Source organism: Phaenicophaeus curvirostris, chromosome 2 (assembly GCF_032191515.1).
Source record: "Phaenicophaeus curvirostris isolate KB17595 chromosome 2, BPBGC_Pcur_1.0, whole genome shotgun sequence".
In the NCBI taxonomy this organism is placed as follows: Eukaryota; Metazoa; Chordata; class Aves; order Cuculiformes; family Cuculidae; genus Phaenicophaeus; species Phaenicophaeus curvirostris.
In genome coordinates this window covers 67,007,455-67,032,854 of record NC_091393.1, presented here as the reverse complement: position 1 = coordinate 67,032,854, position 25,400 = coordinate 67,007,455, and the positions used below count along the sequence as shown (strand labels likewise).

At 40.6% G+C, this 25,400-nt stretch overlaps 2 protein-coding genes across 5 annotated transcripts in view; both read right to left on the bottom strand.

The window, feature by feature from the left end:
- Positions 1 to 12,514, bottom strand: part of TBCE (tubulin folding cofactor E) — a 36,833-nt gene extending 24,319 nt beyond the window's left edge. The window contains exon 1 of the mRNA XM_069852367.1: positions 12,509 to 12,514. The gene's annotated coding sequence lies outside the window, so the exon portion shown is untranslated. The remainder of the gene's footprint in view (positions 1 to 12,508) is intronic.
- GGPS1 (geranylgeranyl diphosphate synthase 1) lies at positions 773 to 25,244 on the bottom strand. Of its 4 annotated transcripts, XR_011337013.1 has the most exons (5): positions 25,103 to 25,244; positions 20,439 to 20,531; positions 11,445 to 11,515; positions 2,565 to 8,293; positions 773 to 1,536 (listed from the first exon to the last, which is right to left on the bottom strand). XR_011337013.1 is itself a non-coding variant. In XM_069852393.1 (4 exons), the coding sequence occupies exons 2-4, from the start codon at positions 20,503 to 20,505 to the stop codon at positions 7,532 to 7,534; spliced, it is 900 nt and encodes a 299-aa protein (XP_069708494.1). In that variant the 5' UTR covers positions 20,506 to 20,531; positions 25,103 to 25,244; the 3' UTR covers positions 773 to 7,531. The 4 variants fall into 4 exon arrangements, 3 of the variants coding, with proteins under 3 accessions (XP_069708494.1, XP_069708495.1, XP_069708496.1); XM_069852393.1 differs by having other exon boundaries at positions 773 to 8,293; XM_069852394.1 differs by lacking the exons at positions 20,439 to 20,531; positions 25,103 to 25,244 and adding an exon at positions 8,681 to 8,848 and having other exon boundaries at positions 773 to 8,293; positions 11,445 to 11,491.
- Between the last annotated feature and the right edge of the window lie 156 nt (positions 25,245 to 25,400).

The following is a 25,400-nucleotide window of genomic DNA, read 5'->3' as shown; positions in this document are numbered from 1 at the left end:
AACATGGATTGCCCTGACTCAGGTTGTAGGATCTTGCACTTGGCCTTGTGAATCTCCCGAGGTTCTCACAGGCACACTTCTCCAGCTTGTCTAGGTCACTGTGGATGACACCCCATCCTTCTGGTGTGGCAACTGCACCGCTCAGCTTGGTGTCATCCAACATTCAGATGCAAGCAAGCAACACACATTTTTCTGCCTGAATACAAGTTATGTATTGAACAAAGGCAGCGAGACCATAATTAAAGGCTGGAACACTCTGCTAGGAGACAGCAGCCGAGAATACGGGCACCTCAGTGATCAGCAAAAAGTTCCTGAGCACCACCTGGCCAGAGGAACTCGTGTGCTGCTTGGTTTCCCGTAGCAAACGCACAGAGCCCAGAAAGCACCTCACCTCAATATCTGGCACTGCTGCATTTGCTGATGCATTTAGAACCATAGAATCATTTGGTTGGAAAAGACCTTTGAGACTGAGTCCAGCCGTACCTGTCCACTACTAAATCATATATCTGAGCATCCCACCCACCCATCTTCTAAATCCCTCCAGGGATGGTGACTCAACCATCTCCTTGGGCAGCCTCTGCCAGTGCCTGATAACCCCTTTGGTGAAGAAATTTTTCCTGATGTCTAATCTGAACCTTCCCTGGTGCAACTCAAGACATTTATTTCAATATTCACTACTTAAGAAAAACGTCAATTAACTGGAGGATCTAGAGAAGAGCCATAACAATTAAAGAACACAACTTATAAAAAAAAAGTCAAGATGCTCAATGCATGTAGATTAACAGCAAAACCTGAAAGACGTCACTGTATTCTTTAAGCAGCCATTGCTGGGGACAGAAATTTAGTAAGTGCTCTTCAGTTTCACAGGCAAGTATGACAAGGTGTAATAGCTTTCACACAGCTCTACAGTTAGAAAATCGAAGTATCTTAGCTCACATTTTCCACATTTGTTCATCACTGATGTGCTTCATATTTCAAAGTCTCATAACAACTTAATTAAAACAATATCATAGAAACAATAGTGATGGTAAGCAATCAAGAAGCTATTTCAGTGCTGTGCCTCTGCTTCTACATTAAATAACTGTACACTCTCTTAGCAGGCAGCGTATTAGTGCTCTTTGCTCTGATGCTGGGATATTGATTACAGAAATAAAACACATGTATTTGGCAACGCTAGTATGTTCCAATCAAAGTAATATGGAAAAATACATAAATTCTTTGGCACACTGATGGCTTGCATTTTCAAGCAATAGGCTTTGAGGGCACGTTATACTGCTTGGCATGAAGCAGCTACTACCAACAGAGCATTCCAGGAAAGACCTTTGTTCTTTTACCTCAGACTCTTTCTTTCCCAAAGGCAACGTGTTTTCTCAAGCCAACTAATGCCTTTTGAAAAAAACAGATACCCTAGTCCTCCATCTCTGGCGGCGCCGCCCTCTCATCTGGGTTCCTGAGCCCATTCGTCTCCTGCAGAGGGCACCCTTTGAATGATCCGTTCCAGTTTTGAACCGTGCCGAAGCTATAGTTGCAGTACAACTATGAGAGCAGAAACGATGTCAGCAACCCCTCTTGCTCTCCTTTTCAGATTCATTCACTGTTCTCAAGTACAACTGCGAGAGAACGCTCCACTATCACTGCACATCAGGAAAGGTGTTGAAAACAACAAAATACTGTTTTGCTATTTTTCTTACCCCAGCAGCATGTTTTACAGGCAATTCAGCCATTCTAAGAATCTATATGCATGTTACTGAATTTATGCATTTAGGATTTCTCTATTGAGAATAGCAAAGTTTACTGATTAGTCTATTTCTTTGCATTTCTTGTTTCTTCTGTTTTAGCACTGCAGTCAAATAGCTATGGCTCATCCAATGTACTTGACAAGAAACAGGACAGTCCCAGTACCAATAAAACAAAACCAATTCAACATTTTAACCTTGATACATAGAATTGCAACTTGTGCATAGTATAAGCTTAAGTGGAAAAGGATTTAATTTCAGTTTATTGAACACTGGGATTAGATTCATAGCACAGTTTTTACATTTCTGGGATTAGGGATGACGATTCCTCTGTATGTTTTTTACTTTGACCTGTACACCAAATCCTAGCCCCAAAAAGAAGACAGCATAAGTAGCCACTAGGTTTTTCTGTCAAAGCCACAAAGAAAACCTGTAGGAGTTAGTTCCATGTTTGATATATTAACTCTGCAATTATCTAAAATTCTATTTTTAAAGAACTTGCTGGTTTTTTTCCTCTTAATTTGTTCACATGGCCCTTGTGTCAGCCCAATTTTAATAAAAAAGTTGTTATTCTGCAGTGAATTTATTATCCGAGGGGAGTGTAACAGATACTGGATTACAGCCAGAGAACAGACCAGTTTTTATGCATATTTCTGAACAGCATAACCAAAAGCTATGCATTCACTATTTTTACTTTTTATAGACTTTATAATTACTTTGCTGAGTGATTAAGTAACTTATACCATTATGCTCCAGAAATAACAATTGAAACATCATTAAATGAGTGAAAATAATTTACTGCACTCAAGAAAAGACACAATTGCTTACCAACAGCATATAATTCATATACTGACAGAGCAGGGGAGTATTTTCATGGGTTGTTGTAGAGTTCAAAAGCAGAAAATGACACATGATTTCCCTTCACATCAGAGTTAGTCTTCCACACAAATTCATGTCAGATTTTGCAGTGTTCTCCCTGGAAGTGTCCTGTTAGGACTTCTTTGGATAACTCCCATGGTTCTCTATGCTGAAGAAAACAGAGATGCTTAGTAAATGCCTTCTCAACAAGTTAGGTGAGAACTTATTTGTTCCACAAGGTACACAGGTGAGGAATGCTGTCAGGATTCATGTGGTTTAACCTACACTTTCAATACAAATCTTGTAGGTAATATGCTTGAATGAAAGTGAATTAATGCATCTTGAATTACTTCTAGACACACCTGACAAAGGTGCATTCTGAAGTAATTTAAAAAAAAATGCCAAGGAAAGAGTAAGCTGAGCATCACTGCTATCATAAAAGTTATTCAGGAAAGATGTTAATGTGAGGTAACAATCAAGTCAAGCAGGCACATAGCAGATTATTTTTCCCTGGCTTCAAGAATAGAAAAATTGATAAAAGGAGGATACAATCATGAAAATGTAATCTTTGTTTGATCAAAACCTTATGTAAGCGACTTATATAAAGAACTATCAGAATAAATATTTTTTAACTTTAATATCTGTTACATTCTATCTGGAAAGCAAGAAGGGAAGCTCAGGGAAACTAATCACGCTCTTTAGCTTATCCAAAGTGAATGAGATGCTGCAAAACAATGTGAAATTACATGAGACAGTCTCGGAGCCTAAAATGGGTTTTCTTTTTCTCTCAAAGCCTTTCCCCAGCTCTGCTCTTGTCTCTGTCCACTCTAACATTTATCAGGCTCTTTCCAAGTGGGATAATTCATTCACCCAGACAAAAAAATAACTCCTCTCCCCCAGGGCTAGTGAGTTAAGTTGTTTCACAGAAAGGCTTAATAAGCATTACGACCAAACCAAAATAGGTGTTGAAAGCAAATGGGTAGCAGAAGGAGCTCAAGCTACGTGGGATAAAAATAACGTATGGCAATACAAAATATGTTGTAGGCTTCTTGGAAAAAAGGCTTATGGCATTTCAAGACCGCAGAAAATCTTGGATTAGGTTTTTTTTAAGGCATATGATGAGGCAAGATTTCATGTTTCAAAAGCAGAGCCAGACTACTTTGTTTGTCTTGGTTCAACAACGGGTTTGATGGCATTGAGCGTGCTACGGTGTTAGTAGCAGAACAAAAATAGCCAAGAAAAAAGAACTGCAATGATAGTACTGAGCAAATGATACAAAGAATGTAATAAATAGAAATGTAAAATGATAAGATTAAGGAAGAAGAGCAGTAGACACTTGCATAGCTGTTGCACATTAATAAAAGCCTGGTCCAGTTCAGTGCTGGAGACACATTGCAGTTCAAATGAGTTTTAGATAAGAAGGTGAAAAAAAATACAAAAATCATGTTTTTTGTGCTATTTTAGCATTTGAACGGAGGAAAGAAGCCATAATACAGGAAATTTCCATACCACATGGTATAGTATTTCATAATTAGCAAAATCAACCATACAGTTCATGGAATCATTAAGGTTGGAGAAGACCTCTAAGATCATCAAGTCCAACCCTCAAAATTGAAGGCTACCTTCCCAATGCCATCAATATTTTTAGGCTGGCTGCATCAACAACTGGCAGATACATACAAAGTTGCTCCTAGTGAGTACCTGAACACCCTGAGCTCAAAGGCAGAGGTGGAAGACAAACAATCTCCTCAGAAAGATCCTGAAATCACGCAATTTTCACTGTAATTGATAGTGACAACATCAGCCTTTGAAGATGTTGAGGCAGACTCTCACCCTATGACTGGCCACTCAAAGACAGGTGACAGCATTTATTTACAAGCAAGCACACAGTCAGAAAAGAGCTTGCGATAAGGGGAAATGCTGGAGACTGATGAGGATTTGCATTTCTCCTTATACACACTGCAAAAGCTAAAACCCCAAGAAATGTGCTGGTAACCTGATCAAATTAGAACTTGTCGGCAATGGTAGGAAGATAAGGGGAAGAGTTCTGGCTCAGAGGGACTGACATTGAAACCAGTGTCTCCTTTCCTTCACTATGGGCATCTCTATTTGCAACTCAGATTCCCATTCCACAGCAATGCATCTCTTGTCAAGATCACTGAAAAAGACCCTACTCCCTATGTGGGAGGCATGGCAACAAAAGCGGCACTTAAAGAACTAAACTAACTCTGCAGTCACAAGAACTCTCGTGCTGCTTTAAAGAAGTGATCTTCCTAACATGGCCTAAGACCAGAAGCTTGTACCTGAGTCAATATTGCAGAATATTGATGAGGATGCACCATCTCATCTTATGGCACCAAATACAAAACCTACATTGACTATGAGGCATCATCACTGCTGACATTTAAGCCTTAAAATGCTCTACTGCTTGACAGATGAAGAGGAAAGATGTTGTTTTTTTTTCACTCCTGAACACATCAAGAAAAACTCTGAGGCCTCATCCTAACCAAAGAGAAGATCAATGATACGCCTTCAAGGTAGGCTTTAAACACTAGCATCAAAAGCCTTGAAGACAGAATAGTAAGAAACAGTTGTATAGTTTCTGGCTGGTCCAACTTTCTTTTCCCAGGATACTTTTCCCTTCTTACTCTTGTGGTTTAAAGGGCCTGCAGCTGGAAAACTTCTGATCTACTTTTTCCTAAGTTAATGGAAGCACACTCTATGAGATATGGTTTCCAAATAAATACTGAGGTGAATTGACAGAATTAACCAAAGAAGTGACAACATAGCAGAGGTCTCAGATGGTAAAGAAGTTTTATACAAAAATAAGAAAAGCCATCTCCTTAGGAAAGTCTGATTACACTGTTTACATCCAGCAACACAGCAGACATGAAACAGCACAAAGTGCCCTTTGCATTGAATATATTAGTTACAACAGCCTAGCAGGCACAAGGAGAGCTTTTACAGTAAGACTGTCAGGGGAATCTCCTGACAATAATAGTTTTTCCAGTGCTCTCCTTCATTCAACATCAACTGCAACAGTGCTTAGAAACTCCCAAAACACAGCACAAACATTGTGCTTTGCTGCAGATAGCGTTTTCTCATAGAACTTCAAAAATTCGCAGTTACTACTAAGCACTGCAAGTTATAAAAAAGGAATTACAATTCACTATCATTAACATGAAAAGAAAAGACATCTTTCAATAACTTTAAGCTACTCAGTCCTGGCAACCAGGGCCATTCAGTGAAAAGGCTATTATTCTGTGCCTAATCACAGAGCAGACAAAGATTCCTCCTCAGCATGCAGATAAAAGGGAAAGGCTATCATCCATAACTACATAACGTCTTTGACTCAAAGCAGTCATCCTGGACTTTTTCATGCTTGAACACTTTCAAAAGAATCTTAAGGCTGTCCAGTGAAGACTTAACAACAGCTTCAGTTCATTTTCTCAGTGGTTGAGACCATGACTTTTCCTGCTTTCCAGGTACAGTAAACGGACACTTGCATAAAACTATCCTTCAGCTGACAGAAGTCAAGTACGTCTGGACATTTCTTTTGAAAGTATGCTTGAGCTAACACCACTGCTGATAGCACCAGTCCTAACTTTGATCCAAACTATTACCTCCCTACACCACAGCAAAGCTTTATCAGTCTGTAAAGACTAAGGGAACTGAACCCGATTAAAGGCAGCCCAGCCAAGAAGAAATAAACATCTCTGCTTTTGTTCTCCTATATATATATTTATATATAGATAAGCAAATAGTTCTGTCACTTACCACACCTCCCCCCGCCCCCCCGCATTCAACCTAGCCCTCAGTTCCTGTTCTATTTTGGTACGCCTGTATAAATAATTTTAAAGCACTATTTAAGCAATCAACAAAACTGAAGTGGTATTACAGCTTGTAGAACAAGATGCTGTACTTTGCTTGAGCAAAAAATTACAGAACTTGTGTCTTTGGAGAGACCTATAAAACGCCTCCAGATAGCAATTCAGAACAGGAAAGCGGTATGAATTATGAACCAACTCCTAGAGAAACCCCTCTCAATTATAAGCAGAGATTAAAGAGAACTGCACCAATTAGGGTGCCCTCAAGTTACCTGGACTGAATCCCATTCTATTTATAGTATCAGCTTACTGTGTTGCTATTTACAGTTACAGTTATGAACTCTAATGCACAAATTTAAGTCCCTGGCCACAAAATATTAGACAGTTTAAAAATCTAGAACCAGGTGATCAAAATTATTCACTGCAAAACTGGAATCATCAGCAAATTCATACTGTGCTGATGCAATGGAATCTTTTCTTTAAGGTATTTAGAAGTCTTTATAAACCCACAATTTCAGACTAAACATTAGTCTTTTTTGCATATACGATACTATCTTTCATAATTTGCCTTCCCTTGAAAACAACCCCAGAAGCTGGATAGGATATTCACTTTAGAACTTAGTAAGCTGATCTTCGTAGGTTTAGCATTGAAAGATCACACAACAGTCTTACGTGCACTGTGATTGTAAGTATCTCTTGTTATTTAACACTGTACATTTTGATTTACCGGAACATTGTTTGAAAATGCAGAATACGCTTACGCCAATCTGATTTCGTCTAACATAATTGCAGCCAGAAACCTTCAGTAGCCTGGTTAAAGATGAGAGTTTTAGACCAGACCTGATGTCTGTGTAAAGATTATCACATTTGGACTCAGAACTTGTTTCAGCTCCTGTACATCTGCTTTAAACAAAGCTATCTGTAAGCAGTTACAATTAAGACTGTATAGATACAGGGTATATATTTCAACATTCGGTGACAAATTTGTTTTAACAGTAATTTCTGTAATGTGGCTAAAAGAGAAAGTTTTAAACAAGACTGATTATCACACCACTCAGTCTGATTACTATCCTATTTAAAGTTTTACTCCACCCCCAGGAGTTAAAATTCTTAATTTTCAGCTTCTTTGAACATTTTGCTCAGCTGTTCAACTAGTGCTACAAGCTCAGGGTTTCCCCCAAGTGACTCGATTTGTCTGTAGGCTTCAGATTCAAGCTCTTTCAATGTATTCCGAGTATACTCAAAGGAACCCACATTTTCAAGGTAATGTACACAGTATTTTTTTATATCTATGTTCTCTGTCCTTTGACGTAAAATGTTTTGCACCTGAGTACTTTCAGGTCTTGACCAAATTGCATGAATGGTTGGGAATGAGAACTTGCCCTCGGTTAAGTCTTCACAAAAACTCTTGTTTTCACTATATTCTTTGGAGTGCAAGTTGGCATAGTCATCTCTTATTTGGAAGAAGAGGCCAAGTGTGTTAAGAAGTGGCTTTAAGTCTTTTTTATAATTTGAGAACAGCTGCATGAGGCCTACAGCTAATCCAAAGAGACCACCTGTCTTTTGCAGTACCATAGCTTTATATTCAGCTTCTGTAGGACATGTGTAAGTATCTCTCCAATAAATATCCAAGCCTTGACCTTTATGGAGCTCCAGAAGTTGACGGGTGAAAACTTTAACAGCATCTGGATGATCAAGGGTTAAAACCTTCTCTAAGCCAAGGAAATACACGTAATTAGCACAGTTGATTACAGATGGAATTCCATAGATGCTGTGTGCCACTGGAAAGCCCCGTCGTAGCTTTGAGTTATCTTCGATATCATCCACAAGTAGGCTTGCATTGTGCAACATCTCTGTCACTTCAATGATAACCTATTACAAGAAGAGAAAATTAAGTTTCCCACTGTAATTTCATCTCCAGTTTTGCAAGACCTTATTTTAAATGAATAAGGTTTTAAAGAACAACATTCTCTATCACTGACGTTCCCCCTCTAGGCCACTTGCTTTTACTGTTAATAGAGATACATGATTCTCTTCATTAGCCAGCTTGCTCTAAGTCCTGGATCATGTGGTCTGTCTTGTGCATAACATTTTCAGATTCAAACTAAACTTAATCCCTGAAGCATTTCCACTTGCATGTTCCTCTTCATTCTACAATTCTAAAATACACTATTGCCTAGGAGTCATGCAGTAACTTTTATTAGAAACATGAAGAGAAGAAAAGCAACACAGTGTTGTGACAAGTTTAGAATCACTAACCTGAGATCACCCAAAGTCAGTTCTTGAGCACTAGATGTCATCATATCATGCATTAATATGTTTGCCTCATAAGCCTTGTTTTGATAAGTGGAGAGAGTTCATCTTTCTTTCCTCACACTTTGTGTGGTTATCTTCAGTACTGAGCTCTTAAAGGACAGTATATTCCCTCTGAAATATCATTTGGAAAGTTTGGGGTAGAAAGGCAACAGCTGCAACTTCTTTTGGAAAGCTTCCTACACAATTACTACTTGCTACTAATTAGATCAATATCATATACCGCTCCAAGTACACAATAAACTGTTCAATACGTCAAGCTTGCAGCTGACTACATTTGACTAAAAGTGAACTTTTAACAATTCCAAAGCAGGACAATTAATCAAGAAATTAAGAGTTTTAACAGTATACACTATTTTTTATGGCACAGCCGTTATGCAAGGAACAGGTACATTCAGCATCTGCTTAAATGGAAATATATTTAAGCATGTAAAACTGCATACTGTAAACACTCACTGCAGAACACATCTGATTAAGACATGATTTTAAAGCTAATGATCCAATTACACTTGCTAGCTACAAACACTGCTCTCAGTCAATTATCAAAACAACTGCTTCCAAAATATACTAAAACCACTATTAAACAGTAGCAAGTACCTTGTATTGGTGAGTGAGAAGAAACTAAGAGGGACTTCACTGCAAGCATTTTCATTAGCAGCAAGTCACCTAGTGGTCAGTGAGTACTGTCCCCCAACACTCTAATTGACATATGACTGCAGGAACAAGCTATATAAGAAGCACTAAGGACTCAACTTCTAGTTAGAAGTGAGCCTCTCTTTGACCTGTGAAGATACATTGTTGCACACTGACTTGAAATCAGAGCATGGAAGAGCTACTGAAAGCAACTTCGCATTCTTATTTGTCTGAATAGTCTTTCAAGTCCATGATGTCATTCTCAGTAGTACCAGGGAAGTTTCCCTACATTCTGTGAATTCCTTGGATAAGCCTATTCTAGCACTTCTCTTCCTAAACTATTTCACATCCCTGTCAGTTTCATGAACTTTTGCAGCTTCTAGATATTTAACATTTAAGTGAAATAGTGCTTGATGAATGTGCTTGAACTTTGTGAAATTAAGACAGCGTAAAAAAATGTTTCTAAGTTGAAAGTAAGGCATGAACAAGTTCAGGCAGTAGCAAAAGCTTATTTTAGAAGGCACCAGTAAGTAGCTTGAGGAAATTGAGACTGCTCTTCAAAACGAAAGTTGAAGAACCACTACAGAGTGTTATGATTTCTTACAGCCTAAGCATAGGTAATCAGGGGTTGCTGCCCTATCACTCCAACACATGGATTTCTACCTCCTTACCTGCAATGGCTTTGAAATTTGCTTGTGCCTCCCTAGAGGAAAGTGCCTCCCTAGAGGAAAGTTCTGACAAAATCAGTGTTCTCCAATTCAACAAGCTGAAGCCTATCAGTGCAGTGTCAGATGAGTACTTGAGATGCAGTAAGTGGGAGGAGAAGAAAAAAAAAAAAAAAAAAGAGACCACTTGGCTGGGAAAAGTGTGACATGGTGGCAGCCAATAGTAAAAAAATCAAGGAAAAGCTTTCGCAACTGTATTCATCTAAATAAACTACATGAAGACAAAGAATCTAAGGTAAAGAGAAACAGAAGAAGTAAAGGAGTGCCAGAACTCAGATTTTTAATAGGAAGAATACAAATAGCTGGAAGGGAATCAGGCTGCTACACAACTGGGGCGTCTTAAGATTAAAACATGTGAAAAAGATGACTAAAGGTGGTCCTGTAGAACTCAACAACTTTAAGTTATTAAGATTAGTACAAGTGTGCACAAAAGCAGTAATAATTGTGACATGATGCAGATTAAAAGATCTCGCTTTTGCCCTCAAATGACCTCAAAAATAAAAATACTGAAGTTCTATCACAAACAGCTTAAGTAGTAAAGGAAACATTAAAGCATCGGTTTTCTTCATAAAGATAACTAGAACAAACAGTCTCCTTTTCAGTAACGGTTTCACGATTATCAGTTTAAAAGTAGCAGGTAGAACTGGTAACTTCTGTTACCAGAGAGGCACTGCAGCTTTAGTTTGCTGTGGTACATGAGAGAAGATGGACCCGTATTGTTACAGGTGCTCATCAAAAGGGTAAAGGCAACAGTCACACTGTAGTATAAGAAAACCCAACTGGACAAAATCATAGAATAGTTTGGGTTGGAAGGGACCTTAAAGATCATGTAGTTCCAACTCCCCTGCCATGGGCAGGGACATCCCACTAAATCAGGTTACCCAAGGCCCCATACAGCCTGGCCTTCCCCCACCTACTGCATCTCAAGTACTTGCCTGACACCACACTGAAAATGGAAGAGTTTGTTCTCATGGAAGGGGTTCAACACAAGAAGACAGGCCCAGAGAGGCTGTAGAATCTGCATTTTCAGATTTTAAAACTCAGCAAGCACCTCAGAAGCCTAAATTAGCTATGTTAACTGAGTTATGTGAAGTGGGTAACTATGTTAGCTGCTTGTCTACAATTTAAAAGGTTAAGCACACTTGGAAAGAAGTAACTACAAGACAAGTCACAGAAGTAATTTCTTTAGTGTTACATCACAGTCAAAGCTCTGCATTTAAATTGATTTCCTGAAAGTTTACTTCAATATATCCAGAAATTATGTATTTAAGACTTCTGATCATTTATGCTATGCAAGACAATAATCTGTTAGCAGTAGTATTGGAAGAAAAGTAAAAATAATTAGTCAGTACCTGTATTTTATCTTCTGGAACATTCAGCCAGTGATTAAAGGCCTGTGACAGTTTGGTTCTTACTTGCTTACCTACAATAAAAATATTATAGGCATTTATAAAAAAAACAAAAAAAACCCACACCACACACAAGCTTCATTATCAGGAACAATAGTGTGTCTTAACAACTATAGGCGATTTGAGAGCAGTAAGCTGATCAGTGTGATCACTTGAAAGCAGAAAATACCATAGCAGAATCACAGAATGGCTTCGGCTGGAAGGGACCTTAAAGATCGCCTAGTTCCAACCCCGCTGTCAAGGCAGAGGGTGGTAACTGTGTAGCTTGTTTCATCATTGTATAAACGCCACAATTGTCCACAACTTCGGTTTTAAACATTTCACGGTAACGTGCAAAACACATTTACAGGTTACTGTATTTAGACTTCGCTGTTTAATTAGTAAGAAATCCTGATTTTGCTGGTAACCTGTACATGTTAGGTTACTACTTCTGAAAATAAGCCCTAGTATGCCAGGCATGTTGATTTTGTGTGTGTAACAGATTAAAAAGTTTTAATCACGATTCATTATTAGTTGAAGATATGACTATTTATTGAATACATATTTCTCTCCATTCTTAGGTCTTTCTCCTGTAGTACTCTTCACTTGCTATCGACAATTTGTAAAACAGGAAATCAACATTTCACATGCACACTAAATAGCTCTTCAAAATCTGCAGAACATTATGAATGGAACAGAACTTTCCAGGAATTTAGACATTTATCTTATTCCAGAGAAGTCTACCTATGAATTACAGGATTAGTTCTGCTTTAGGTAAATCTAGCTGGGTGGAGCCAAGCAGCTCCCCCATTTCATAGTGATGAAAGATCAAAAGTCCAAGGTGAGCGTTAAAACAAGCATTACTGTTCATTGCAGGTACATTTTACACAACGGAGTTAATTTTCATAGAATTTAATCTACGTGCCTATAAATTTTGAGGCCAGCTTTCTTTAATAAATTGCTTGGAGTCATGTATAAATATATGTTCAGTGTCTACTAATGATCACTATGAAAAAGTCACCCCCTACCCACACCGAGACAATGCTGCTCTGAACTTTGAGAAGCTCAGCTACGTAGAAGATCTTTGAAGAACTGCAAGACAGGTTTAGACAAACAGCTCTGCATATGTAAGTCCCATGAACAAGGTCTTTGGAAAAAGTTTTAAACAAACTCTGAAGCAGCGCAAGGCAGACAGGGGGTTCCGTATTACTCATCTCAAGATCTACTAAGAGACATAACTTAATGACTCTGCAATATTAGTCCTCACGTTGATCTTGCCCACAGCCCTGAAGAAATGTCAACATTTGAATCTCTCCCTAAGGCTTCTCTATTGCTGTGAGACCACGTACAGCGCAGAATAATAAAAATGGGTAGATTCACTTGCAGTGATACACCCTGGAGAAAAGGAAAAATCTTCAGCCCAATTTTTAATTAAGTCCCTACCAAGTCAGCAATAGCTTTGTGGTTTGAGCTCTGTAGCAAGGGTGATAACTTTTCTCCTTGGCTCACAGGGTTTCAATTTTTTGTCTCAGTTCTTAAAGATTTCCACTTCTTCCCATCACCACTATCTTTCGGTTTGCACTAGAAGAGACTAATGAAAAGGTGCTTCTTTTCCCCTCCAACAGCTTTGCCCTCCAGCTCTGTTCTGTATGAAAGGGCACTCCTGCCTGGACATACACTGTAATTGGCTTGTGCTCTCTGTTTTTGCTTTCTGTGCTTAGTTCTAAAATATGATAGCTCTCTGCAGGAGGGAGGAATTGTTTTATCTCTCAAATAGTAGAACAGATATTTTAAGTTTCCCACATCAGGCTTGTGCGCTATCAGGAAAGTGCATGTCTAGTTCTAATTTTTTAAAAATTCTGTCTACTTGAATCAATAATTTGCTTGCTTTAACATAAGTAACCAGAGCTCAAAGTTAAATAGAAAATTAGAGTAGCGCTGAAGAGTTTTAAACCATCTCATGTTCACTAAGCATCACCTTTTCCCCATGTGGTTAGACCAGATTTTGGCTGGACTGGTTCCCTGATTCACTATACACTTGTGCCCACCAACAGTGAATAAGGGAGGGCCGCAAGGTCCTGCATGAGGGTTTTAATACTTAATTTTGAAATAATTGCATAAGTGTACTGAGGAGAAAAGACTGCTAAAAAGCATTGAGAATAACTGTTACAAATATCTGCCAAACTGTATGGTTTGCCAGTGAAGTATTAATAAATATTACATCCATAAAGAAAATGACTCAAGGATAATATCAAACTAAGGATGTTTACCTGATCTACAGCTGTTTATTCAGTAAGTTACATTGATACAGACAAAACCTACTTTTTTACATTAGGCAGCCAATTCTGTTTTTTTTAAAATTCTCAGTTTCCTAGAAAATATGTTTATGGAATGCTAGATGTTCAGCAACAAGCGTTATCACATCATGAGGAACACAACTACTAGCATGCACTCTTGACGGATTATTAATATGCACAGTGGATTTAGCCACTTCAGTTCCTTAGTACAGACAGCATTTGAGTTGCTAGTCAAAATAGACAAGTCTAACAACGCTGTCCAGATACTGACTAACCAAAAAAAACCCATTTTCTGTATAGCAAAACATCTACCTTTCCTTTTAAAGGTGGAGATTTGCTTGCATGAGTCCCTTTAATGAAACATCATCACTATATAAATGCTATTTTATCTTGTTCTGAAGTCAATCCTACCCTGTCCACATGATATCACAGCAATTTTCTGTGTGCATGTTTCATGCCTACAGCCATGCTGTCATGGCAAAAGATCAAACCCCTCTAACACTTGTTTCAAAACCTCAGATGCAGAAGCCTCCATTCTTTGCCACATCTCACCTCTCCCCAAACCAGAACAGAAAACAGGCCAGGGACACGATGACAAAATTAAAAGGAGTAAACCTTAACATTGGCAGAACTATCTAGTTTCTTCGCTGTTACGTGTCACTGCTCTGCTACTTATTCTAAGCAAGCTACTGTAAAACTGAAGAAGATAGAGGTCTAAATTCCAAAAGCAGAAACTGTACCTACTGTATACAGCTGTAATAACAGACATTACTACACCAAGCTTGTATCAAAGTTATGCTAAATACATTTGACTTAATATGCCCAAGATCCAAATATTACCCAAATCAAATAGCAATTATGGAAAGCTTTTCTCCTTAGTAAAGTTGAGTGGAAAAGGTGAGAAAAAAAATACTCAGAACATAACAGATTCACTCTGATGAAATTCCTTCTATAGATAAGAATGTAAACCCCTTATCCTTGAAACAAAGATCAACTTAGATTAAAGATGTACTGAGGACAATCCCTCCCACCTTTTTAGACAGACAAGATACTTCTCTAAAACAAAAATAAAATTTATCAGCCTAACTTACTGTTGTCTACATACACAATTGTTCTTGTGACAGCATAAAGACCCAAAACCCACAGACTGTCAGCTTTGGACAGGCTTCTGATCAGTATTTCTTCACTCTTGCTGCATTAAAGTGACCACAAACCACGCCCTTAGAGCAGTGCCCCACTTACAGTAAGGGTACATAAAAAGGGCTAGAACAGCATGGGAAAGAGCTGAGGCACTATCAACCTAGCCCTCATTAGAGCCTCGTTAAGCTAATTCAACTCATCAGCCCAGCAGAAAACTGGCTGCTTTTTGCTAAGTTAGCTTTCTGGGGCTTTATGTACCAAGTCAGCCTATGAAGTAGGTCTGCCAGAGTTAGTACATAGTGAGCAGCAGATGCCAAGAGCCAGGGGAAGGAAATATTGCCCTTCTGGAAGAAGCAAGCTACTCTGTTACTTCAAATGTATTGTACACTTTCACATTTAATGTGTCATCTGATGGAGGTGAATAAATCCTAATGTGACGGATCAGGGCTAAACCGATAAATTCCCCAGGCAGACCTCCCCACTCAGATACTAGAACACTACAGCCAGCATAAGTGAACGGCAGAAACAGAAGTGCAGTGGGCCCATACACTTTCAAACCTGGGCAGTCACTTGTGACAGATTAAGGTCACTGTACATTTGTCTAGTTTACCTCCACCATTCAAATTAGGGTTAACAAGTCCAGGGTTATGATCCTGATTTTTGCTTTGTTCCCTCGCCTCTGAATACTGAATGCCACCATGGTCACTGCAGCCAAAGTTGCTCCCAGCCTTTATGTCCTAACCAATTCTTCATTGTTTTTAAGTGTGATGTCCACCATAACACCTTCCTCGATCTCCTGTGTTAGCAAGTAGTCACTAACGCATTCCAGAAACTTTCTATGCCCCACTCCATTGCCGCTTCTACCAGATGCCAAGGTAGCTAAAGTCTCTTACGAGGACCATGGCCTGTAAATATGAGGCATCTTCCAGTTGTCTGAAGGCCTTCATCTGCTTCTTCCTGCTCAGGTGCCCTGCAGATGAGACCCACTATAATGTCACTTCTATTGATCTGCCCTCTAATATTGACCCATAAGCTCTCAACAGGAGTATGTGACTGAAGGCACAGCTCTATGCCATTCAGCTGCTCTTTCACTTAAAAGGCAACTCCCACTCCTTGCTATCCCAGACTACTTTCCTAGGCAGTCCACCATCACATCACTCCAGCTGTGAGAGCCATCCCACACCAGATACCTCAATAAAACTGCTCAGCTGATTTCAAGGTCTCATCCTTTGTTTGCAAGTTCATCATTTTCTTACTTGATTGTGGACAGTCATCCTTCTATCATAATTTCTAGTTGAAGTCCCCTCTCACCAGGTTGTTCAGGATGTTGGCAGAGACTTTTGCACAGACTTGGGTAGACAGGTGCTATTGCCTCCTGGTAGTCCTTAAATCTATAAAGGGAGTCCTACAATCATAAAACCCAAGTTGCTGCTATCAATATCAGCTGTGCAACTAACCTCTTGACGGTGAGGTGAAAGGGGTTGAGGATCACAGAGAAAAGCCACCTGGCTTCCTATGCCCCTGGCCCTCATTCCAAAAGCTACACAGCCATGCTTGATAAGTTCCAGGCACCCCTTGCTATATCCATTAGTACTCAAATGGATGAGCTGCAGGGTTACATAGCCGAGGGTTAAACATAGTTTGGCAGTCCCTGTGTAACACCCTTCATCAGAGCTACCCAGAAGTAGCAAAGTTCCCTAAGCAGCAGCTTGGATGGAGGTCTCTGTTCCCCACAGGAGGCAGTCTCCCCACTACCGTCACTTGCTGCTGCCACCAGGTGCCAGTTTGATGCTTTGCTGTATTACAAAGCATCCAGCCATGCGGCTTCTTCCAGTGCACTGAACCTATCTGGCAACTGCACATGTGCTTGAGGAACAGGAACCTTTCTCCTAGTGCCAGAAGCCATCAGCTCCCAGCCTTCACCATTGCTGGAGAATCCACTTCCAAACTCGGTATATCCAGACTGTTTGGGACCCTCCTTCAATATACTTAGACGTTTCAGGCTCTTGAACCTGCAGGCTCTTGTCCTTTTTTGTTATTTCTGATGCTGTCCAGGTTGCTGACCCCCTTCCACTGCTCCTTTGCTTGGTGACAACATATTTTCCACCACTGCACACCTTTTAGGGGGAGGGACATCACTTACTTCTAGCCCACTGGGTGCCCCCAGGCAATCCTGCAGCTCAGAATCCAGAGAACTGCAGCCTCCTCGTGGAACTTAGCCCAGGCTGAGGCCTCTAATGTGCCAAGCTTAGTTGTATCACCGGAAGGGACCATGCCCTCTGGCACTTAACTCCTTCACTAAGCTGGTCAAGTTCATTAACTCAGGAGAAAAGGCTGAAAAGCAAAAGCCAGTCTTGATTGTTTAACTTGCTAAGCAAGCCCATAAAATACTGTAGCCAAGACCAGAGTAATGCACATGAAAGAAGATGCACAGCCATGTATGGGATCAGAATCTAACCCTTTTGATAGCAAGCTGTTGACTATATTGGTTTTACTGCAAACAGAACTCCAGATACTCCTTAGCGCTGGAAAAGCAGTTACTGCTGTTAACTCAGCCACTCAGAGATAAAAGATTCATCGTCTGCGTGAAATAGACTATTTAAGATAAACTATTGTAATTTGTGAAAGTTAAGCCTGTTTATTGCACTTCATTTATGAGACTAAAGGGCAGAATACTAGATGAAGCAGAACACTGCTACAAACTAGTAATGTTCTACTACAATGAGATTTCACAAGACAAGTTTCTGCTCCAGAATGTATGTTCGCTAGTACTGCTCCCAAATTCTGCTAGTGAAGGAATATTAATTACTATACTAGCAGTTAAAATAGCAACATAGTAAAAAAAACCCATAACTTCAGTGGACTATCCTAGTCCTGTTGAAGTCAAAGAAATAGATAAGCTTATTTTAAGTATCATTATTACCTGTAGTTTTATTTTATTAATGGGAAGCAGAGTAATCAACTTTCTCTTGTACGGAGGGATTGATCCTTAGTTATAAAAATCTGTGTTCTTACACTACAGACAACATTAGCAGGTACCTTCCTCCACCCCACCCCCCCACCTTAATACTGTTACACAATCCCTTTTTATATAAACAAAGTCTGATATGCATCTAAATTCATTCAAGCTCTCGCAGGTTACTAAACGGTTTGAAAAGTTTGTTTTTCAACGAGTCTTAAAAGATAAGCAACTGAACTATTGTAGGACCACAAGTGTACATAGCTGACACTCAGCCAAGCTACCTGCAAAAGCCCCTCAGAGCTCAAGCTGATCCAACACAGAAACAGCTCCTTGTCTCCACCCTTGTGATATCTCACCAATAAGACAAGAAGATTAACCAGGCAAGTTTTTAACAGGTCAGGTGATTGATACTACCTAATCACTTGCTCAACAAGCTAAGAACTGGCACAAGTTAAACAGGAGGAGAAAACTGCCAGAAGCATAGGGGATGGAAAGGAACTGCCTCTTTCAGCAAGAGCTTGTCAGATTAGCTCAGGCATCTCATTTGGTCTCCACCCTAATTATGAACAGCTAGCATGTGCCCAATTTTCACCCTCTCACCAGGCACTGGTGCTCATACAGGTTCCAAGGTCCTACTGATCTATACTTTGCATAGCTGGTGTTTCAAAAGCAGCCAATATCCAGCCATACAACTGGAAATCCTAATCGCTTCACCTGTTACTCAGTACAGGCTTTCCATAGTTACACCACTTTTACTCGCCTAGTTTAAGATAAGTCTTCCCTTTTGAATTACATACACTTCTCAGTATATAGAAACAGTGATCTTGTCTCTTGACTTGTCCAAAACAAACTAAATTAACAAGAGAGCAACATGTTAAAGTAGACAATTAGATTTGTGATACTTTAGCAGGATAACATACAAAAATGCTTGCACTGTCAATAAGTAAAATATATAAAATGTGTATAGAGTGATCAGGGTTGAACTCTCAGTGAATACAAGAATTTAGCTGCAGGAGTCAAGGTAGGCAGGTTAAGTGTATATCCTAGATGTATAACTTAAAATGAAAGCTAACTGAAAAGGCTCTGGTCAAGCACTTTTGCTCTTCGGGGAACTTGACGTGTTGTTTACTTCCTACTAGGAAATTGAGCTTTTTTTTCTGGTATCTACACCACCTTAAAAAAAAAAATAATCAGCAGCTAAAGATGCTGAAGTGTTGCAGTATACTTTGGTTATATAGGATAATCTATCCAAACAAAAAGCACACTTAAAGATGATACTGGAGGAAATTTCTTCAGGAACAGCTCTTAGAAAGCTCTCTGGAGTACCACAGACTCATTTCTCAAGGTAGCTCTCCATCAAAACCACCACCCAGTTCAATGTTCTACACTAGAATACACTGTGAAGAAACATGAAATTAACTTTCTGGCATTAAAAAGGCAAGTTACTGCGAAATTCTTTAATTTTCTTATTTTTTAAACTTGCTTAGTGCTAACTGCCAAGTCAAATGAAACTACTAATATAGATACAATCCTGGATATTTGTACAGACTAATAATGAAATTCATTATACACAGGTAAAAAGAATTAGAACCCACAGGACCTACCATGTTGATATACAGGTTTTGTTGCAGATGTGCAAAAGCCACTTAGTACTGTGCCTGTGATTCACTACTCTACTTGTCTAGACAGATGGTCTTCTATCCCACTCAGATATAGTTTTGGTCAGCATTATTTTTCTTAATATTTATCACATTTTTTTATCTTCCTTGACCCCACCAGAATGCAACATAAGCTAGACAGAAGGCAATCATGCAATAGTTGCAAGGACAAAGTAGTTCTGCCACTATTTTCACAAAGTCAGTCACTTTGATAGCTTGTATGGTCTTTTCTACACTTCAGGTGTACAACTGAAAGCCACAGCAAACAATGTGAGGCTTCTGAGAGGTGTATCCATATAGTTCTCTATCAAACTGACTCCTGAATTCTTTTAAAATACGAACTGTTCAAGGCTGAAAGCTTCATTTGAACGCATTCCTAGTGACCTGATGCCACACAAGGACAGACTGATGCTCTTGCAAGTAAAGCAATCCAGGGACAGAAGAAACTGGCCATAAGAACATCTGGTTCTACGCATACTAGAGAGAAGAAATTACATAAAAGAAAGTCTATTTAAAAACCAAAACAAACACAACCCCTTGAGTCCAGCAAGCAGATAAACTCAGGGCTGATCATGTCTTGTTCTCTAAGTACAGAATCAAATCTTCACTACTTGCCTTCATCGGTGTTAAAAAGTAGTAAGTCAGCTACCCTGAATGGAGTGCAGAGTAACTGAAATACTACTTACAGGGCAAAAGACATTAAAGAGCTATTGCACCAATCTCACCAACAAGAGTGGTCCTATAAGAGGAAGAAAAAAAAATATCAAAAAGCATTACTTTTAATTACTTGTAAACCCACAAATCAAGAATGGATAAACTTCTTGGCTTATACATGCTGAGACAAAAGTTGCTATAAAAACAATTCTGAAAATTTAAAAAAACACAATACAACAAAACTTGCCTGGTAGTTGAAGTAAATACTGGTATGGCTCTAGAATTCTTTTAGATGTTTCATCCATCCCGTCCATTTCTTTATTTCATAAGAGGTAGTTCACTGTTAAAGAAAGTGTTATTAACACTATTCAGACCAAAACTTAGGGAAGTAAAAAAAAAAAAAATAGATGCATGCAGTTAATAAAAAAATAAACTGATTTCAAGGCTAGGTGCAAATACTCTAATTTTGAACATAACATCTTCAGTCGATACCACCTTCTCTACATAAAAACATTTTCCAGGTGTCATTTTGAAAATAAGCAAGCATATGTATTTATTAGTTTTCTTTAGTAATTAAATGAAGAGACCAAACTCCTAGACTTTGCTGTTTTATTTGTATTAGAGGATTTAGGTGATAGAGAAGTATTTAAAACATTAGCATTGAATGAAGCTTCAGTGTAAGTGCTTAAGGACACTCAGCACACACGAAACATCAAACGACTAACCTGATGAGACCTCCCTAAAGGCTTTCCCTACACAAAAGTGGAGATGCCCAGGAGCAGAAAATACACCTTACACGAAGACAATCTGAACAAGCTGAACACTAACTTCAGCTTTCTGATAGAAATCTTCATCCCTGTTTTAGAAGGCAGAACACAAATACATCATCTTCTTACCTCTTTTAAAGCTTTATTCCCTACATAGCTCAACAACTTCCTATTTTTTATGCTTCAGTTCACATACTTCTGTTCATCTATATCTGCATTTTTTTTCAGACTGTTTTCTAGAATAGATTTTCTGTCCTTTTAACTCTAGCCTTCTTTGCTGCACTGCAGATACAGCAGATGAAAACAATTCTTCTAATGTAATTTTAAGACAGGAACTGCAGCAGTAGCATAAACTCTCATGCTACTTCAGCATCATTTCTCAGCTACTTAGCTAGCATCCTGGAAAGGATGTACTTTTTGCTCCTAGAGCAACTGAATAGTTATAAAAGTTATGCATAAAAAAGGCTGTTTTAAAGGGATATTTAGAAGTATGGACTGATGCATTTTTAATGGAGGTACATTAAGGGTAGTGGTTAACACCAGTGAAAATAACTATGTTCTGCACTTGCTGTAAATAAGCCAGCAATACCTTCCCATCAAAAGCTGAAAAGAACACTGCTTCTTCTCTTAGAATAACCAGGTTGGAAGAGACCCACCGGATCATCAAGTCCAACCATTCCTATCAAACACTAAACCATGCCCCTCAGCACCTCATCCACCCGTGCCTCAAACACCTCCAGGGATGATGACTCAACCACCTCCCTGGACAGCCTGTGCCAGTGCCCAATGACCCTTTCTGTGAAAAAAATTTTCCTAATGTCCAGCGTTGTTAAGCTACCTGGACAAGCTGGCATTCATCAACATTTATGATCTTTTCTTTTCAGTACAGCTCAATTAATTCTCATCTACTCCCTTTCCCACCCTCCACATCCATACTTGTAGCACTCCAAACCTGGGAACTGATCTGCACTAATAACTACTTTCTAAGCTTAAGTCTGGATCAATTCCTTTATTTGCTTCACTGCATATGCTAATCAAACGTCTCCACACTTCAGAGGCAAGAAAGCTATTTAAGCAATCAGTTACCAATAAAAAGCTTGTAAGACAGCACCTTTTGGGAAAGCTTTGCAAAGTTTCTTATCAGTACAGCCTTTCCATTGTATCCCATGGTGTGTCAGCACATCTAGCGGCCAGGCCACACAGTAATCTAAATCAGACCTGACACCCTCACCTTCCCGTTTTGCCTTCAGCTTGTTGGTATAACTTAAGGCATCAGAACTGCTTTTAAGACAGCGCTGCCATCAAAAGTCAAACTATATTTTTACATATCAAGGACTTGAGTGAGGAAGTGAAATCAAAAAGGTTATCACAATCCATCCCCAGATGTTCTGAGCAGAAACTGGTGGAGATGGATACAAGGAGACACTATCAACAGCTCTCCTGTGACTTTGTCAAAAAGCCACACAGATGGCTTAGAATTGAAAGTACCTAGCTATCCAACAGAGCTGGGAAGAGATGTTAGGGTTGGAACTTCTTATCCTAAAAGTTTTTTTTTAGAAGTAAACATTAAGTCCTTCCTCTCCTGTCACAGAATTGGGAGGTTTCTTGCCTATCTAAAGGATATGAAGACAATATTCAAAATCCCCAACTAACTTAAATCTGCTAGTGCTACACAGCATTGAACTAAGTATTTACATCTTTTGGCACCAAACTAATCGGAGTCTACCTGAAATGCTTTCTTTTGGCAGAAAATCAGTCAGGCACTTTTCCCCACAAATGCCAAGATTATTGTTTTTTTTAATAATAAGGAGGAAAAGAAGCTCTACCAGACAAAGAGTGGATGGTAACTTAGCTTAGATCACTAAACTTTTCCAGGCTGCTACACTATCTTTAAATTAAATAATAGGTAACCTCCACTACGGAAAAAAGAAAACAGTCTGATTACTCATCAGACAGCCACATGTCTAACACACACTGAAGTCAGAAGAGTGTGCAGAACCTCCCTTGAACCTATACAAAAAAAAAAGGAACAGTTGATAAAGAAATACGTAAATGAAGTTGCTTAGAAAGGCCTGTAACCAAGAAGGTATACCGACAGAATTGTGACATAACTGTATTTTGCACAAAGCTATCACATTTGACACACTTGGGAAATGCTTGATACCAAGGATTTCCTGCCTCAGCAACTGACCAGTTTATTACAGAAGTTAACACTGTTGCAGAAAGTTTTTTCAATGAAGACATTTAGAGGCAAGATCACAGTCAGCAACTCCTAATAAAAAGTAAATTTGCCAGTTTAAACAACAAATGAAAGGGAGTGTAAAGCCTTCTGTTAGTAAAAGTGCAAGAATTGACTGCCCATATGCTTATTACAAAGATTAAAGTAGTTAAGGCCATTTTGCCTTCATTTAAAACCACTACACAGACTTAATGCATTTCAATTTATGCATGACTAATTTTTCCAGTTATTCCTCAGTATCCCCATATAAGCATACAGAAAGGCCGTTACAAGCACAGGCCGTGCAGTCACAACAGAAGGCAACAGAACTGTCTTTTGGACTTCAATAAACTTTCTCTCTAATGATCTGTTTGAAAACACACAATACGCTCAGATTAGATGGTGGCATGGGCTTCCGTAAATTGAAAGTACTCTAAAACTATACTTGAAGCTGTGATCTGCGTCTAGCAGCTTTGCAGAGAGGATGCGAGTAACGCTAATTCTAGGCTACACAACAAGAAAAATCTTCACTTTGGAACTCCATAAAACAGTTTTGTGCCCATTCCACTCATTCCATTCTGGAGAATAATCTCCCTGTCCTCCAAATTAAGGCACTGAAATAGTCTGGGTTTAATATACAGATGGTACTTTAAACAGCATCATCCTCTCAGTGGCTCCAGTCACAGCACAGTTAGTTATGCAGAGAGCAGAGAGCTATAGTGCAAAAGAACCATCCAGAAAGCTCTTAGGTCTGCTCCATCACAGAACTCGGCGCACCCAGACACAGGTTTCATTGTGAGTACAGAGCAGGGGTGGGGGGGGAACCAAACAGAGGGATATAGGTGTGAGAAGGTCTGTTTCAGAAGGAATACAGAGAAACTGACATGAATGCGTATTGTTTCTCAGAGGCTATCAAGGCTGTTAATTTAAAGGTTATTTAGATAAGATGCTTGTCATTCTACGTTCTCATGCTTGTCATTCTACGTTCTCACTCTAATTAGCACGGTCATCTTACAGCTCCACCAGACAGGTCCCAAAGAAAAACAACTGAAGGGCAGACAACTCCCCACAGGCGCGAGGATGGACAGATTGTAGAATCATAAAATAGTTTGGGTTGGAAGGGACCTTAAAGATGATCTGGTCCCAAACCCCCCCACCATGGGCAGGGACACCTCCCACCAGACCAGGCTGCCCAAGGCCCCATCCAACCTGGCCTTGAACACCCCCAGGGATGGGGCAGCCACAGCTTCCCTGGGCAACCTGTGCCAGTGCCTCACCGCTCTCACAGTGAAGAAATTCCTCCTTACACATAGTCTAAATCTGCCCCTCTGCAGTTATAGCCACCCCCTTAGCCCTATCACTCCAAGCCTTTGTGAACAGCCCCTCCCCAGCTTTCTCGCAAGCAGCCTTCCCCGAAGATGCACTCAGGTAACGCGACAGCCCCAGCTCCAACACCCGCGCCGGCAGCGCCGAGCTGGCGTGCCAGAGCCGAGTCCCGAGCCGCCTCCGCCGCGCCAGCGCCATTTTAGAGAAAGCGAGGGCGAGAGCTCCTCGCTCCATCTTCCCCCCCTCCCCTTCCCGCCCCCATTTTCTGATGGGGCAGCCGGGACCCGCCGCCGGGCAAGAGCGGGACGCGCGGCCCCGGCCTCGGAGCGCGCGCGCGCCCCCCCACCCCCCCGCCCCGCGCGGGGCGGAGGGACCGGCTCGGCCCACAGGCGCGCGCGCCCCGCCCCTCAGCCCCCGCGCCCTCGCTCCGCCCCCCCACCTCCCCCTCACTGCTCCCCGCTCCCCCTTCCCCCCCCCCGCCCCCCCACCTCCCCGCGCGGAGCCGAGGGACCGGTTCCTCCCTCCCTCCCTTCCTCCCTCGCCCGGCGGCGACAGCGCCTCCCACCAGCACCGGCCTCACCCCAGGCAGCCACCGCTCACCTCGCTGCCGCCACAGCTGGAGCCGCTCCTCCTCCTTCTCCTCAACCCCGAGCAGCCTCCGCCCCAAGAGCGAACGACGGCAGCGCCGCCGTCGGCGAGGGCGCTCGGCAGGAGGATGCGGAGGCGCCGCCCCCTTCCGCTCTGCCGGGCGCCACCTTCCCCCTCCTGGGGGAAAATGCGCCACCGGCGCCCCACCGCGCACGCGCCGGCCCGGCCCCACCCCCCCCCCCCGGCTCGGTAGCGCTCGGCCGAGGCCCCGCCCCCTCGCCGCGCCCGCGCGCGGAGTCCTCTGGGAAAT